Here is a 16,467-nt window from a genome sequence, read left to right as displayed (position 1 = left end):
GCAAGGGGGATTTGGAGCATGTAGCGCAGCATTTAGAGCATGCACTTTGGGACTTGCTTTGTAATATTTTTACCATCTATTTGCCTCAACAGTTGAAAGACCAACGATTTAAACAGCTTTCTCTAGGACAGCGCCTTCTAAATGATTTGGACTCAAATTCCCATCAGTCCCAGCTAGAGTAGCAATGCTGCCTGTGGCTGATGGGAGCTGTAGTCCAAAACATCTCTAGGGCAGCAGCCTGAGAAAGGCTAATTTAGAACCTATGGTGTAACTCTTTAGCTGTGGTAGGAAAGGCTCCAAAAGCCTCCGCCACCAAAATTACAGCCTTTGATTATCAAAAACACATACCTACAGACTCAATAAGCAAGTGTGGCTGCACTGCAGGGGGTAAAGATAGAGGCTTGAACAGCATCTTAATCTACTGCCCTCTAAAGGCTTCATTCAGCCCTTAGTACGCCTTGGGTGGAAAGACAAGGAGCGATTTGCAAAAAAGACACATAGATGTATAATCATTTCCAAATTTTGTATTGAAGTCAGTGAAAGTGTGTTACACTTTTGTCATGTTCATATTGTTTGACGAGTAATCTCCCAAACCAAGAGGGTAAAATCTTGGCAAGATTCTGAGGAATCTAGCGTGAGCCCCTTGAAACTCACGTGTTGGTCAAACACTTAATACAGGAGACCAGGAGCCAAGAACAAAGTGACTTCTTTTTCTCTCAACTCAAAAGCCGTGCAATGGAGGAGGTAAGTTGCTCGAAATTGGGGGGGGGGGGAGGTAAAAAATAATTTAGGACTAATGCAAGCCGCTTCCAGGAATCCTAACCGATTCCACTGTTCTGAATAAGAGTTCACAATGCAGGTTTACTGTATTACCAGCTTCTTCCATCTATGTTGTCTGACCACTCCCAGGAAATCCAGGTCATTGCAAAAGACATCAGAAGTCAGAGATTTCACATGGAAAATCACAAATGCTTTTATTACACTAGTTATTTGGAATAAGGAAGTTAAACTGAAATGTTTCATCCAGAAGGTATCATTCTCTTATATGCCAGCAAGCCCCTTCCAAAAGCTTAATGCACATGGTCAGATCTGATCAAAGCTAAGAAAGATCTTGGCTGCAGAGGCAAAATGTTGCAGGAAATCAAAATAGAAGACCACTGAAAAGAAATGCTAGCCAAGCAGCGATTCTGATAACGTTGTGAATATATAGCACGAGCTGCTGAAATATACACACACCAACTTAAAAAATAAAAATTCACAGTAACTCCAAGGGCATGAACAACTTTCTCCAGCGGAAGGGATTACCAGATACAAGCTGAAGGTACAAAGCGCTGCTCATGTGGGAACGCCATACAGATGTTACTCAGGAGCTGGTAGATTCTGGCAGCTTGTCTTGTGCCATGTGCTGTGTGGCAGCTGCCTTGCCAATGGAGTCCTACTTCTTTCTACCTCCTCTTTCTTTGAGAGCTAAGTGGATCACTGACCCGCTGGTCATGTTGTAATAAGCCAGAGAGTTGGAATCTTTGATGAAGATGCCCTGAAAAGAAAAGACATGAGAGGTCTCAACAGTGCTAAGCTTTGTGCTTGGCAAGGAAAACAAAACCCACCCTTTGCACCAGAAGGAAACCACAGGAAGCTGCCTTGCACAAAGTCACACCATTGGTCCATCTAGCTCATCATTGTCTACACTGACCGGCAGCCCTACCTGGAGATGCTGGGGACTGAATATGGGATTTCCTGCATGCAAAGCAGCCGCTCTACCACTGAGTTATAGCCCTTCCTTCATATCGAAGCATGGAATGCGAATCATGGAATTTGTGATTTAAGCTTGAAAAAGGCAAGGGAACAGATAAGGTGCACGGCTGGGATCTTAAGTCACTCAGGATTAAGTGGAATGCTCTCCCCAATGAGGTTCAGCTGACGCCTTCATTATATACCTTTAGGCGGCAGGCAAAAATGTTCCTCTTCAACCAGGCCTTTAGTTGATTAACATGCTACATACCTTTTTAAATGTGTTTGTGGGAGACGGTGGAGATGAGAGAGGTTATTGGTTTGTTTTTGGTCTTGTTTTTATTATGTCTTTTGTAATTTGTATTTTTATATTGTGAACCCCGAGATCTATGAATGAAGAACAGCAAACTAATTAACTAAGGGTCAACAGGACCACACACACACCTCATATTGGAGTTTTTGTTTCCCAGCAGGCATTCCAGTGGCCTCATGAATCTTGACCTTGATAACAGAAACCTAGGAACCAGAAGAAACACACAAACACCGTCAATGAAATTGGGCACTATACAAGGGACCTGTACAGCACGTGCTTGGAAACATAACATGATAGATAGGAAAAGTTTGCAATGAATCGTCATAAAAGGAAAGCTGTATCGAGCAAAAGAGAAATGAATCAGGGAGCAAGGATGCCAAATGGTGACTCATCAGTTAAATCTGGTCAGGTATTTTACACCCAGGAATGGTAAAAGCTTTGCCTGCTGCTTCATGGTTATAAACAGCCAAGCATTGTTCTCTCTTTTAATGCATGCTGTGCATCTTTACATGTTAGCATCATCATCACCATCATCATCATCATCATCATCATATTTCTGAGATGCTTTTCCCAAGCTGGCTTATAGAAATATAAAACACATGTAAATATACAGTGCTAAAACTAAGCAGTAAAAGAGAGATCCAATATATAACACTAAAAACATACACCCCATTAAAATCAGCAATATAAAAACTGGAAAAATATACAAGAATATAGCCTCTCCCCCAAAAATTAAAAACTGATGATCAGGAAAAGCAGCCCATTAGATGACATCAAATGCTTGAGAACAGAGGAAAGTTTAAAACGGGCGCCAAAAAAGACAGTATCAGCACCAGGTGGGTCTTGCTGCGGAGTTTTTTGTTTTTCTACAAACAGGGAGCAACTCTCTGAACCTCTCCAGAATGAAGAGAGACTTTGGTGTAGAACTTAATGCATGGGTAGATTCATATTGGGAGAGACATTCCATTAAGCAGTGTGGTCCTGAACTGTGTAAACCTTAAAGATTAAATATAGCACACTGAATTGGGCCTGGAAATGCACGGGCTGCCAGTAAAGTGCAGCCAGAACAGGTGTTAAAAGATACAATCACCTGGCTACAACATTTAATCTGGCTACTGCATTCTGCAGCAGCTGCAGTTCCTGAAGAGTCTTCAAGGGCCGCCTCACATAATCTAACATATTTGTATGTAACTCTCTGCTGCAACACCTGCACTCCACATTATTTATAGATTGCGCTAGTTTTATTAATGGCACCTGGCCGCTGATAAAGATGGGGATCATTTTATGAAGCAAAATACTCTTTCCAAACCCCAGGTAACTGTCTGAAGAGCAAAGCAGTCATTGAGAATAAAGAAACTGGCCACCCATTGCTTGGGCCACATACCTGGTCAGAGAGAGGGAGGGTGAACACCAGCACCTGGCCATTCAGCTTCCATTCTGTCTTGTCCTGCATGTTAGGAACTTGAACTTTGACTGTGACTGGGCCCTAAGGGAGTAAGCAGAATTACATTGTTAAGGGGTGTGTGCTTAAGAACACAAGAAGAGCCTGCTGGATCAGGCCATTGGCCCATCTAGTTCAGCATCCTGTTCTCACAGTGGCCAACCAGATGCCTGTAGAAAATCCACAAGCAGGATCCGAGCTCTCTCCTCTCCTGTGGTTTCCAGCAGCTGGTATTCAGAAGCATCACTGCCTCTGACTGTGGAGGCAGAGCATAGCCATTGTGGCTTGTAGCCATTGATAGCCATCTCCATGAATTTGTCTAATCTGACAAAGGAGAAGAAGGGAGAACCAATGAGAAAATAGATAAAGAGACCTCTCCTTCTTCCTGGAAGGCTGCCCTTCCACCTTTTGAATTCCTTTCCCTTGCAAATTCCCCCATTCAGATTGCAAGTGGAGAACTTCAGGCTGGCAACCCAGCTTAATCGGAATGTGAAGGGTCGCTGATCACCCAACTCGTCAGAAGATTCCTCTGGCCTAATATCAAAGCACCATTATTTATTTAAGCGCACACCTTGTTTCTGCGCAGGAATTCCTCTTCCGGCATCAGGTTCTCTTCAGATTTCAGCTTCTTGGAGGCCGGCTCATCATCCATGGGAGGTGGAGGGTGGACAGGAGGCATAGGGGCAGGAGCACTCACTGGCGCCACAGGAGGAGCTGGAACAAAAGCTGAAGCAAGGGGGGGAGTATTTATTTTGCAGGAAAATCATTAGTGGCGTTTGGAGCAAAGACGTGGACAGAACCCTAAAGCAGTGGTGTCAAATGTAGAAAAAGCCTGGTATAGTCCCATCTCCATTTCTGCTTGAGAAGGTAGCACAGGAAGCATGTACGGAGGCATCTTCCAACTCTAATCAAGGGCAAAACAACTCACTTATGAGTTTGCTTGCATGAAACAACTAAGAAGAGTGGGGGGTGTTTGTGTCTCCACTCCCCACCTCCCAGCCTTTAGAAATAAGGTGATTGTATGTTTTTGGTGTATGCTAAAAACCTTTTTGTTCACCAAAGCACTTTCAGAATGGTGTTATTGGTTATGCATAGTACTAGTCACTGTGAAGGTGTGGAGTTGTATCTTTTTTTAAAAAAAAAAAAAGTGTTTTACTTCTCATGTATCAAATGCCTTTTATTCTTTTGAACGCTGCTTTGGTTATTTTAAATATTAAAGTGTTTTATATGTGTTTTTTAAAACATAAACAACAATTTTGCTTGATTTTTATAGAAAGGCAGGGTATAGAAATAGCAGGGTTATATATATGTGTGTATAAAAGTTTAATGACTCTGGAGGGACCAGTGCCCTTTGCAATCTCCACTGGTGTCTGTCCCTGGCACCAGAGAGAAGTATGTATCCTAAAATACATTTCCTGGTCACAAGAAGGTGGGGTGGAAATCTCTTGAAAGAGTTACATTTGACACCATTGCCTTTAGGGAAAGAAAAGAGACCAAAAGAAAAAAGAAAAGCAAGAGTAAGTGGAAACTCCCAAGGCATAAAAGCTGTGTTAAAATGAGATTAGTTGAGCTAAAAAGCCTAGGAAAGTTGTCAGCTTCTCCTATCCAAGCACTGTGAAAGTCAGGACATCACACCCGCTAGAAGTCTAAGCTTCAGTGCATCTAAGTAAGGAAAATGTGGGAATGTAGAAAGCTCTGCTTTGTAGCAATAAAATTAAGGTTAAATAAATTGGGGGCGGTGGGGGGGGGGAAGAGAGATGAACGCACCTAAACACATGTGATGCATCTGCTATCCCAGAGTAGTCTGAAGCCCCTTTCCTAGGCTTTGCTTCAGCTTTGTAGGAAGTTAATGCTAGTTGTGAGCTTTATGACACAAGTATTGCTATGGGCAAGTTGTCCTTGTTTCCTTAAGGGTCCCCATGAACTATCCTGGGCTGCAACTGCACATGTGCTCGACCAGAAGTATACGGCTAAAAATGCAGTATGTGAATTTGGCCTTGCTCTGTTCCCTGGGTTTTAAATACTTGGGTCTGGCGACTACGTTCCACCCACGTTGTGTATTAAAAAAAAAAAAAAAATCACAGACCTTTCAACTCCACTGTGAACTCTTTGGCTTGGAATGACTGGGGTATTAAGCATTTAAGAGAATTACAAAAATTTCAGACAAGAACACTTCCACGTGACAGCCAGGGATCTAAGTAACTCAACAGCATCTTATTTATGTACCTTGAGATACTTATCTCAAACTTGGATGGCAGTCATTGAAATGAGGGGGAGCCACACACAAAGCAGCCAGACCATAAAGGCGAGATGAGGCAGGGCTTAAAGCTACTTTGCAACAACTACAGTGGGTGTGAAGCAACTGAAACACAGACAGAAGACTCTGGCTCTTTCCAAGGGCACCGAGTTGCTCTTCCTCTATTCCTGCCTTTGCTTCTCTTGCAAAACGACAGTGTCTGGAGAACTGGCACCCAAGCTAGCATGCAGCCACAAGAATCTTTGAAGAGCGGCGACAATCAGGCCAAGTAGTCTACAAAAGGTCAAGAACTATTGACACACAGAGACGCACACCACAGCCAGGAATCCCCGGTACCACTCTGGACAGACAAGAGAAGTGAAGGCATGCAAATTAAGAGCTCGACTTGAAGGTTAGTGATTAGCTGAGTTACCTCCGAGGTCACAATGACACTTAAGAAGTTACCTGGACTGCTGACTGGTCCCTGTCTGTATCCTATTAAATTAAATACAATTAGTCAATGGCTTAGCTCACCTGAAACCTATGAGATAATAAAATAGTGCCTATTTAGATTTCATTATTTAAAATGGAAAACTCTACAGGAAAGCACAAAGGTTCCAAGCCACTCCTTTGTTCCATACAATGGTCAAGAATATAATGTCGCAGAGCACACTTTCAACTTATTGGGTTCAAGAACTGGGGTTGGCAGTGTGTGCTTTTCCATACCTAACTGGAAGAACGGGTCTCTGATTTAAACAGAAAACTTGTAAGCCAACTCCTGTGTAAATGCAGCCAGCACCACAGACAGTCTTTGTACATCAGTGAAGCATCCTAGAGGATTGAAAATGCAAAATCTAGTCTACCCGCATCCCCGTAGATGGTGGGAAGAATGATCTTGGGCCATGGAAGAAATTGAAAGCAGTCTGCCTCAGTTTCTCTGTGGAAAAGGGGCTATGGGTAGGAGAAGGTCATGGAGCATAAACAATAAGACTATGCAACAATTTTTAACCCTTCATGTGAGAAAGGGAACTGGAAGGCCAGGGAGAATGAGCATGAAATTCTGAGTTCATTTTGGGAGAGGGGAACAACCAATTTGGAACAAGGAGGAGGAATTCTGTTTCTGCCCAACATTTCTTCCCTCTTCTTTTATAGACTTCGAACTTTTGGGAGAAAAGTGTCACCTGTATAACTTACCAACTACAGATTTTTTTTTTTAAAAGGACACATGGTGATCATCACAAAGCAATACATAAGGTAAAGCTGTCACTGTGGCATCGTATCAGACACAAAGATGTCACCAATTTTAACACAACTGTTATAATTCATTCAGCAAATGCAGTGACTAAATTTTAGCAGTGTGTTGACCTGCAGGGCTTAAGTCCATTGTAGGAATGGCTTTTTGGTATGGAGAATCCCAATGAAGCCTGCAGGAACTTTTGTTCAAAGACTTGCAGGTAAAGTGCAACTGCTTAATGCGGTAGCCATAGGACCACTGAGAAAAATGCACCAACGGAAGCAAATTCCGAGACCAGGAACAATCCCAATGGGCTTCCGCAATTCCCAAAATGTATTTAGCCCAAGGTGAGATTGTTCAGCAACTGACCTGTTGGCACAATCATGGGAGGGGGCCGTGGAGCCATGATGGGCGGGGCTGAAGGTGGCATCGGAACCACGTTGATCCGAGGGGCATGTATGATCGGTGGCATCGGAGCAGCGATGACAGAGCCTGGAGGTAAGCGGACCACAGAAGTCATTGGTGGGCGAGGCATGACGGGAACAGCGCTGACAACTGTTGTACGGACAGGTGGTGGCATCTAGAAGACGTAAGAACACAGGAAGTTGCTTTATGCTGAACCAGGCCATGTTGTCCCATCTAGCTCAGTATCGCTGGCACAGACTGGCAGTTCTCCGGGGATTCAGACAGAGAATCTCTCTTGGCTCTACCTGGAGATGCTGGGGATTGAACCAGAGGCCTTCTGCATGCAAAGCCTGTGCTCTGCCACTGAGACGTGACCCTTCCCCAAGCAATGCAGCTTACAAGACGCAAATTAAAACCTATTTGGCAGAGGGAGCCAGAAGAAGTCCTTTGTTAAGCAGAGGAGCTTCCTATGGAACAAGTGGGGCTTACCGAGGGCGGGCGAGGCACTGATGCAATTGGTGGAGCGCTGGTTTGGATGTTTGGGGCTGACGAGAGGGGTGGGGGCTGGGGCATCTCATTGGGTTTGCTTGGACCAATCTTCTCCTTGCTGTCATCCTCTGGCACCAGCCCTTTGGCCTTATGGATAGCCTCAATCTGCTCCTGAAGGGTAATGTTGGCCTGAGCTGCCTGCTGAGTTCGGGCCATGCTGCCAGAGTGGCCATCCCAGGTCACCTAGTAAAAGAGAAAACGGGTGAGTCTTAGTGCCTCTTGCTTTCACACTAATAAAAGTTAAGCCTCTGGAGGAGGAGGCTTTCTTTCCTTCACACTTCCGGTAGCAGAGTGCTTTTTAGCCTGGCTCCCTGCCATACCTTCTCTTCTGGTTTCTGGATCTCTTCTTCCCCAATTTTCTTGCCGATAGCTGTCTCTTCAACACCAAAAATATCAGTACGGCGCTCAGCCAGCTGTTTCAAGCTGCTTTCAATGTCCAAGCCTGGAAAGTATGAGTAAAATGGGAGTGTTTGCCATGGTTTGGGATTTTTTTGTCTTTCAAGATAGGGCACTGCTTATAGGTTCTAAGTAAACTGTTGTCACTACTCCCACAAAATGGGCAAACAGAAAATGGATGCACTGAAAAATTTAGCCATCTGAAAATTTTGGCCTCCAAATAGTGTTCTACCTTCTCCACTCACTACTTTGTCAGGGCTCTGGACAACCCAAACCAGAGACAGGTTTTTATACATTTATTATGCTTATAAAGCTCACTCTTTCATAAAAAACCTCAAGAGCAGCTGACATGTGGTTGATCTTCAAATGTATAACTGTCGTTGATTTTAATTCTGTTTAGAATACAGTATCCCTAGTCTGGGCTCTCTTGGTCACTTATACTACTTTTAGCATGTCATTTAGTTGTACTTATTGCATTCTGAATTATTAACTGGGTATCATTTTTTCTTTTATATACAGTGGTGCCTCGCTAGACGAAAATAATTCGTTCTGTGAGTGTCTTCGTAGAGCGATTTTTTCGTCTTGCGAAGCACCAATGCAAACCGCTAGTTTTCGCTAAAAAAATAAATAAATCGTCTTGCGAGGCAGCCCCATTGACTTTTTCGTCTTGCGGGGCAGCCTTCCGCTAGCGAATGCCATTCGTCTAGTGAGTTATTCGTCTAGCGGGGCACCACTGTACCTTTATTAGCTGCTTTGAACATCCCAGTTTGGAGAGGAAAATACTTCAAACATTTTACTACAGAATCAAATGAAATCCAGTGTAGTAAACACACCTGCCCCCAAAACGCCTTTTGAAATTTGATGCCTACCTGACGCTTGATAGCTGTCCTCTTATAAAACCAAAGCTAATCCAACGTAATTCATTTATCTATTAATTTATTAACACTGAATGATTCTAATTATTTCAGAAGAGCACTTTAGTATCTGACTAATTTCCTTCAGGCACGCATAAACATGTAATCAAGGTTAACACAAGGGAAAAAATGTCGATAAAAGACCACTCAAAACCTTTCTGGACTGACCTGGGGCATAGACCTCATCATCACTCTGCTTCTCCCGGAGAGAGCGATCCCTTTGCTCCAACCAGCGGGGATCCAGAAGCCCAATCCGCATATGTTCTTGCATTTTGCTGGCAGGGATTTTCTCCCCCGTGATGGGAGAGACAAGATACTCATCTGGGGCCGGAGTTGGTGGCAAAGGCTTAGATGCTGGAGAGAAGAGACAGAGAGAAGAGAGATATACAGTTAGAAATGTTTTACATGACCATTGGATCTGGAATGCAACCCATTCACCAGTCAAAAAACCCCACCTGATCTTAACCCCCAAGCTTACCTTTAGGGTCATAATCTTTCCTGACAATGACTTGGTCTGGAGTAGGAGGAAGAGGTGGTGGCATCGGAGTTTCTGGGGGTGGTGGAACTTTCTGACTCTCATCTTCTTCATCAGAGCCCTTCAAAAGATTTTTTTAAAGTGAAGGATCATGAAGCAGGATTCCCTTGAAAGGCTCAACTCAGTCTCTTCCTCAATTTAAGCTGGCACCAGTTAGCTCAATTGGTTAGAGCATGGTGCTAATAATGCCAAGGTCATGGGTTTGATCCCCATATGGGTGAATATTCCTGCATCGCAGGGAGTTCGACTAGATGATCCACGGGGTCCCTTTCAGCTCTATGATTCTATCATACCTTTGGGGCTGGCTTGTTCAAGCCTTGAGCTTGTGAAAGGCTGCACTTTGAACCATCAACAGACGTGTGGGAATACGAATGTGCAGCGTGTTAAGCAAAGCATCCTTACGGGGCTTGGTCTAGACTGTTTTCAGAACCCTCTCTCATCCCTTTTAAGTTTACGGCTAATGGACAAAGATCTTCTAAAACTTTCAGAACCTTTTCCCCACCACCAGACATTAAAACTTGAGCCCCAATTTAAGCTCAGCAAAACATTAAGGTCCAGGACACCAGCTATGCAGCACAAGAAACAAACTCTTATGAACATTACTTTACTGAGTACGGGGATTAAGAGATTCAGAAAGACTACTTTCAAGCTTTGCCACACTGAAAAGTCTTTCCCGCAGACTAACTGCTCACCTCATCCATGTCCTGCACTTGGGTATCCTGGTCCAACTGAGAGGGTGCCTCCTCAGTCTTTTCTTGTTTCTCATCTTCATCATCTGACTCCACTTCCATCTCCACTTCTTCACTTTCGCCAAACTTCTCATAGCGCTCCTGGATGAGAATTCGAGCACCTAGCTCCTCGGGAGTGGTGGGAGGTGGGAAGTTCCCTGCAAAAAAAAGGGGGGGGATAATACCTTTGGTGAAATTTAAGTTACACAGCTGAGAAAAGCATCATGTGTCTTCCCTAGACAAGTTCCTTGTTAAGGGTCCACCTCAGTGGGAAGTGACTGGACAGGCCGGGGGTGGGGGCTCTTGCTAGCTTCACTTTTTCTGATATTTGTGGGATTCAAGCAGAGTTCAAATGCAGGTCTCGCGGATTGCCGCTTCCATTTTATTTGCACCTGCTTTTCAAGTATATTACAGTCTTCTCCAGGAATCCCCTTCCGAGGGAGGCTCAAAGGATGATGATGAGGGAAAGAAGGGCCTTTTCAGTTGTGGCTCTGTTTGTGTGTTTTCCCCAGTAAGGGCCACCTGGCACCTTCAGTGATATCTACTTGACACCACGTAAAGATGTATATTTCCCTCCCCCTGCTAAGGCTGTTGATAGACTTGAGATGATAATTTACTGCCCAAGTTTCCTGTGGCTGTTTTGTGGGTTGATGTGTTCTGTTTTTATGGTATAAAGGTAAAGGTAAAGGGACCCCTGACCATTAGGTCCAGTTGTGTCTGACTCTGGGGTTGCGGCGCTCATCTCGCTCTATAGGCCGAGGGAGCCAGCGTTTGTCCGCAGACAGCTTCTGGGTCATGTGGCCAGCATGACAAAGCCGCTTCTGGCGAACCAGAGCAGCGCATGGAAATTCCGTTTACCTTCCCACCAGAGCGGTCCCAATTTATCTACTTGCACTTTGACGTGCTTTCGAACTGCTAGGTGGGCAGGAGCTGGGACCGAGCAACGGGAGCTCACCCCGTCGCAGGGATTCGAACTGCCGACCTTCTGATCGGCAAGCCCTAGACTCTGTGGTTTAACCCACAGCGCCACCTGGGTCCCTCTTATGGTGTAATGTGTTTATATTTATATTTTTAAATGTAAGTTGCTTGGAGACCTTCAAGTAACAAGCAGCTAACTAGAATAATGATGATGATGATGATGATGATATGGTAATATACAGATGGTTGCCGGAGGACCTTGTTGGAAAGTAGCCATATAGTGCTACCTTGGAGGGATAGCAGATCAGTTATTCAATATTTTCATTGAGTATAAGTGGCTTTTCCCTTCGTGACATATGCACAGAGCCTTCTTATGTTGGATTCTATGAGGCTTTGAGAGAGGTCAAGGTATGCATTTCAGCAAAGTAAATGACCCAACCTTGCTCGGAGGGCTGGAAGTCCACGGTTTCCACCACCACAAAATCATGCCAATCGATCTGGGCATAAGCAACGCGCTCTCGCTCCTTTTCCTCCTCTTCCTTCTTCCGCTCTCGCTCCTGAAACTTGGCCCACTCCACTCTGTAACACGCCTGCACAAAGCATCAAGTAACTTTTTAAAAAAAACCAGTAACTGTGTTTTTGGATACATTCTTGAAAAGCATCAAGGTCGACTGCTTTCAAGTGCCCCCGAAACTCAGCTTGAAGGCAATGACTATGCCATATCCTCCCACTGCAGTCATGGGAAGAGCTGGGTTGGTGGCAATTGCAGATTTTGGCTGGCTACCAAGGCTAGTTCAGATTAACTGGATCACTGCACTTAATCTGATGATGGTAGACTCATTTGAAAATTACACATAGTGGCATATTTTGAGAGGCAGTGTAGCAGTTAGCATGCTAGACTGTGTCCTGGGTCCAAATCCCCACTCAGCCATGAAATTCACTGGGTGACCTGGGCCAGCCATTACCTCTCAGCCTAACCTACCTCACGGTTTGCCCCTTTGCAGGAAAGGTGAAATAGAAATGCAATAAATAAAATAAAAGGTCTTTGGTAGCAACGCAAAGTGATACAATCACAAAAGGAGAATCAAAAGTCCACCTTGCCTCTATTATAAATAAGGCCACTGAGATGTAACACTGCAATCCTGCACTTGCTTACCTAGGAGGACGCGCCACTGAACTCAGTGAGGCTTACACCTGGGTAACATATAAACCTCTATAGGACTGCACTGAGTATTGGCAGAAATTCAAAGTGATATAAAATGGTTAGCTCAGAAGAGTGTTTTCAGATTATTTAAACCTAGCAAAGGGCAGTCATGTAAAAACTATTAACTGCTTACCTGGTCCAATACTTCTTTGGGGTTTTCTGCCTCCTTCTTAAGTTTTATGATCAAACCCTTGGGTGGAATCAAGATCTGGTGGGAAAATTCAATAGGCTACTGAGACATCAGTTCCAATTAGGGTTTTCTTCTTGCCCAAGCAATCAACAGTCTGCATTAAGAAAAGCTTGCAGTATGTATATTTAATGCAAAATAACTTCTGCCAGTTATTTTTATAGTTTATTCCAGGTTTGCAAGTCACAGTAATGGGCTGGAAGGTATGTGCAACCACCCACTCAGCTTCTGAGATATCAGCAGGAAACGCAACACATTTTCAAGCATATTTTAGCAGCCATGAGGACTAGAAACTTGTTTGTTGAGTTGTAAGTTTCAAAGAAAACCTTAATTCTGTGCTCTTCCCCCCCCCCCCCCAGTCTTTGCCTAAAGGTAGGAACACTTTAAGGAACAGTACATGTGCACAGGATGCAGAGAAGATGGCAACTATTTGCCATAATTGGCAAAGGGTATAGCTATGACTTAGCCAAGCCAGCTCCTATTAGACAAAGCCTCCATATTTGGAGGCAGCAGTGTTTCTGAATGTCAGTTGCTGGAAACCACGGGAGGGGAGAATGCTAATGTTCTGCTTGCTGGTTTCCCACAAGCATCTGGTCATCTGGTTGGCCATTGTCAGAACAGGATGCTGGACTAGATGGGCCACTGGCCAGATCCAGCAGGCTATTCTTAAGTTTTTGACAAAAACAGAACAATTCTGCTATCATTTCCACTGCTTCCGTTTGCTATGGAACAGATTTTGTTTTTATCTTGCTATATTCATACAAAAAATGTGCAATCAGTATTAGGGCACCTTAATGCCTGGGGTGTGCCTACTTTCCCCTCCAAAATCCCTGCAAGCATTTCTTTTCAACCCAGACAGTAGGTCTTCAAAGTCTGTCACTCTGAAATTCACATGTTGCTCTGCGTAAATAGAACTGTCCTCAAGCTTGCTCAAATGAATGCTCCCGGTATCTGAGATTTGTTACCTTAGTGTACTGTTCAACCAGTTTGGTGAAGTAGTTGAAGAGACTGTGCTGTGGGCGCAGGAAGTCAAATTGGTAATTCCTCTGCTCTTTCTGCATCAACTGAGTGAGGAACTGCCTGCCGTTCCGAGCAACAAACTGGGCTGTCAGCTTTACCACGTCCAAGTCGAATGCTGAGATCGAGGGAGGGTCTGCAATGAACTCAAATTCCGGAGGAGGCTCTTTCGGAACCACAGTCTCCTGAATCACCTGGGCTTGTACCTGCGGAAGGAACACAGAAATGGATCACCACTCATACCCAACCTCACTTAGGTGCACAGGTCAGGTGGTCCCTGTATTTGCTGCTCTGTGGTTTAGAAACCATTCCTAGCCAGCATCTGCCAACCGGGTGCCCTTCAGATGGCTTGGCTATGTTGGCAGGGGCTGATGGTAGTTGCAGTCCAAACCATCTAGAGGGCACCAGGTTGGTGAAGTTTGTTCTTATCTCCACAGTGAGCTGATGTGGGGAACCTGTGGCCCTCCAAATGTTGCTGAACTACAATGTCCTTGGCTACTGACCCTGCTTGCTAGGGCTGATGGGTTAGGTAAGCAACATCTAGAGGGCCAAAAGTTCCTCACTTCTGCCAGTGAGGCATAAATGGAAGGAAAAGGCCAAGAGAAACTTGTTGGCAGTTGGCCTTCCCTCCCGCAGCACCATGCAAGATAAGAGACAGATGAAGACAAGAGAGGAACCACTTACCTTTTGGGGAAGCTGCTGTTGTGCACTCTGCTGTGCCTGCATGACTTTGGGAATGGCTGCCGAGGGCTCCTGTGCCTTCCCTTCCTTGAACTCATTGACTTTGTGACGATAGTAGGCATGGTAAGGATCGTTGGGGTTCAAGAAGTTAAATTTGGGATTGTTGATTTCATTCTGCCTGATACGGGCTTCAAACTCAGGACCATTTCTGGAAAGGTTATATAGCAAAAATCAGCACCAAACCAAAATATAAAATTCCTCAAAAGCCACCAAGGACAGGCACAGTATCCAACCCACACAAAAAATTATTGCCAATCCTGAGTCCTCACTGCCTTTGTCCCTTAACACATTTGATTAGCTATGCATGCTGAGGCTGCCTCAACCACCCTCTTAGTTTATCTCTACAAGAAGCTGATATTCCAAGAATCCAGTCTACAGTGGCATACCTGGCTACAAAGCTGGCTGTCTTGTCCACAATATTCCGAACCTCTGGAGGAGGATAAATAATTCCCACCACGGGCTTGGCTGGTGTTGCTTCTTCTTTCGGTTCATCTTCTGGCTGCAATTAAAAGTGAATATGGCATAAAAAGAAAACAGACCAAGGATCTTTCAAAAACCAGTTTGCTGATGAAAAAATCAAGTATTCCCTCAAAGCAATAGTCTCTATTGCAGGAATATTTTGTTCTGTGGTGAAAGACTGAACTAAACATCAAAGCCCTTTGTTTAAATCTCCTGAATGGGATGGCCTTAGAAATGTAACTATCATCTCAGTTTCAGGCTCTCATCCCACCCTTTGTCATCTTTCTGCCAGCAGATGAAGACTGTTTTATTCCAACATGCTTTGGGGGGCTGCTTTTAAAGCAAGTGGTGTTTTTTTTTAAATAGTGCTGTGTTGTTTTCACTATGTCTTTCGATGGATTTGCTTTTATATTGTTTTAATTATTTTATAGTTTAATTACTTTTTAACTATTATCTTAAGTATTATATTTTATATGTTGTTAATCTTCTGCATTTTATCTGTGCTGTTCTAATTTGTTCACACTGCCTTGAGTCCTGGTCTGGGAAAGAATGCTCTGTGTTTGTATGTGTGGATAGATATAATAATAATAATAAAATAATAATAATAATAATAATAATAAACAACGTAGTAGTCTGGAGGGTGGCAGCAGCATTGTTATAGATCTTCAGACACCAGGCAAAAACCTTCCTTTTTAAACCAGGCCTTTGGCTTTTAATTATCTATGGCCTTTTAGAGTGGGTAGTATGTTTTAATGAACCGGTTTTAATGTGTGTATGAATTTTGTTTTTAACCCGTTTTTGTAAGGAGCCGTTATGGCAAAAAAGCAGCTTATAAATTTAATAGATAACCACATTTCCCATCATCACCAGCCAGAACGGCCAATGGCCAGGGATGATGATGGGAGCTGGCAGTCACGCAACCTGTGGGGGACATAGGTTCCCTATATTCCCCACTTTAGAAAATTCCCAGACATCCAAGCTTCCGCGGGCTGCAGACTACGCCTCCCAGCATGCACCACTCTCGTCCCGCAAGGCATCCTGGGAGGACCTCCCCCGTTAGGAGGCCTTGAACCGGGGTTGGGGGGGTGGAAAGATGAAGGAACCTCAGAGAGTGGGTTTCTGCTAAACAGACTAGGCCGAAAATTACCTGCTTCGCTTCAGGGGGCGCTGGCTGGGCAGGCGCCATCGCCTGCACAGGCCCGGCCGGCATGGCGGCTCTTCGCTCCGACGTTAGACGCGCGGCGCTCAACAAAACACCGAGCTTGGCGACAAAATGGCGTCGCCGTCGGCCGTGGCTGCGCGCGCACGCAGAGCGGCCACGTCAAAGGAAGGAGGAGCGGTATAAGTATGAGAGGGGGCTGTGTGGCGCATGCGCGTTGTCCTCTTCGAACCCCTTTGAGGCACCGGAGACGACGAGTGTCAGTGGCTCCCCTGATTCTTCACATAAAGTTAAGAGCCT

The 16,467-nt window shown here is 44.5% G+C and overlaps 1 protein-coding gene across 1 annotated transcript; it reads right to left on the bottom strand.

Moving 5' to 3' along the window:
• Positions 1-948: 948 nt before the first annotated feature.
• SF3A1 (splicing factor 3a subunit 1) lies at positions 949-16,311 on the bottom strand. The gene is made up of 17 exons (XM_033174208.1): positions 16,156-16,311; positions 14,936-15,048; positions 14,493-14,697; positions 13,757-14,014; positions 12,738-12,812; positions 11,840-11,990; positions 10,447-10,640; positions 9,698-9,815; positions 9,388-9,573; positions 8,230-8,351; positions 7,850-8,092; positions 7,325-7,535; positions 6,187-6,216; positions 4,057-4,211; positions 3,429-3,530; positions 2,176-2,247; positions 949-1,537 (listed from the first exon to the last, which is right to left on the bottom strand). Exons 1-17 carry the CDS (start codon positions 16,216-16,218, stop codon positions 1,436-1,438), a joined length of 2,400 nt encoding a protein of 799 aa, XP_033030099.1. The 5' UTR covers positions 16,219-16,311; the 3' UTR covers positions 949-1,435.
• Positions 16,312-16,467: the final 156 nt, after the last annotated feature.

The sequence above is a fragment of the Lacerta agilis genome, chromosome 17 (genome assembly GCF_009819535.1).
Source record: "Lacerta agilis isolate rLacAgi1 chromosome 17, rLacAgi1.pri, whole genome shotgun sequence".
NCBI classification, from domain to species: domain Eukaryota; kingdom Metazoa; phylum Chordata; class Lepidosauria; order Squamata; family Lacertidae; genus Lacerta; species Lacerta agilis.
Note: the sequence above shows the minus strand (reverse complement) of the source record. Positions and strands in the feature narration are given on the sequence as shown.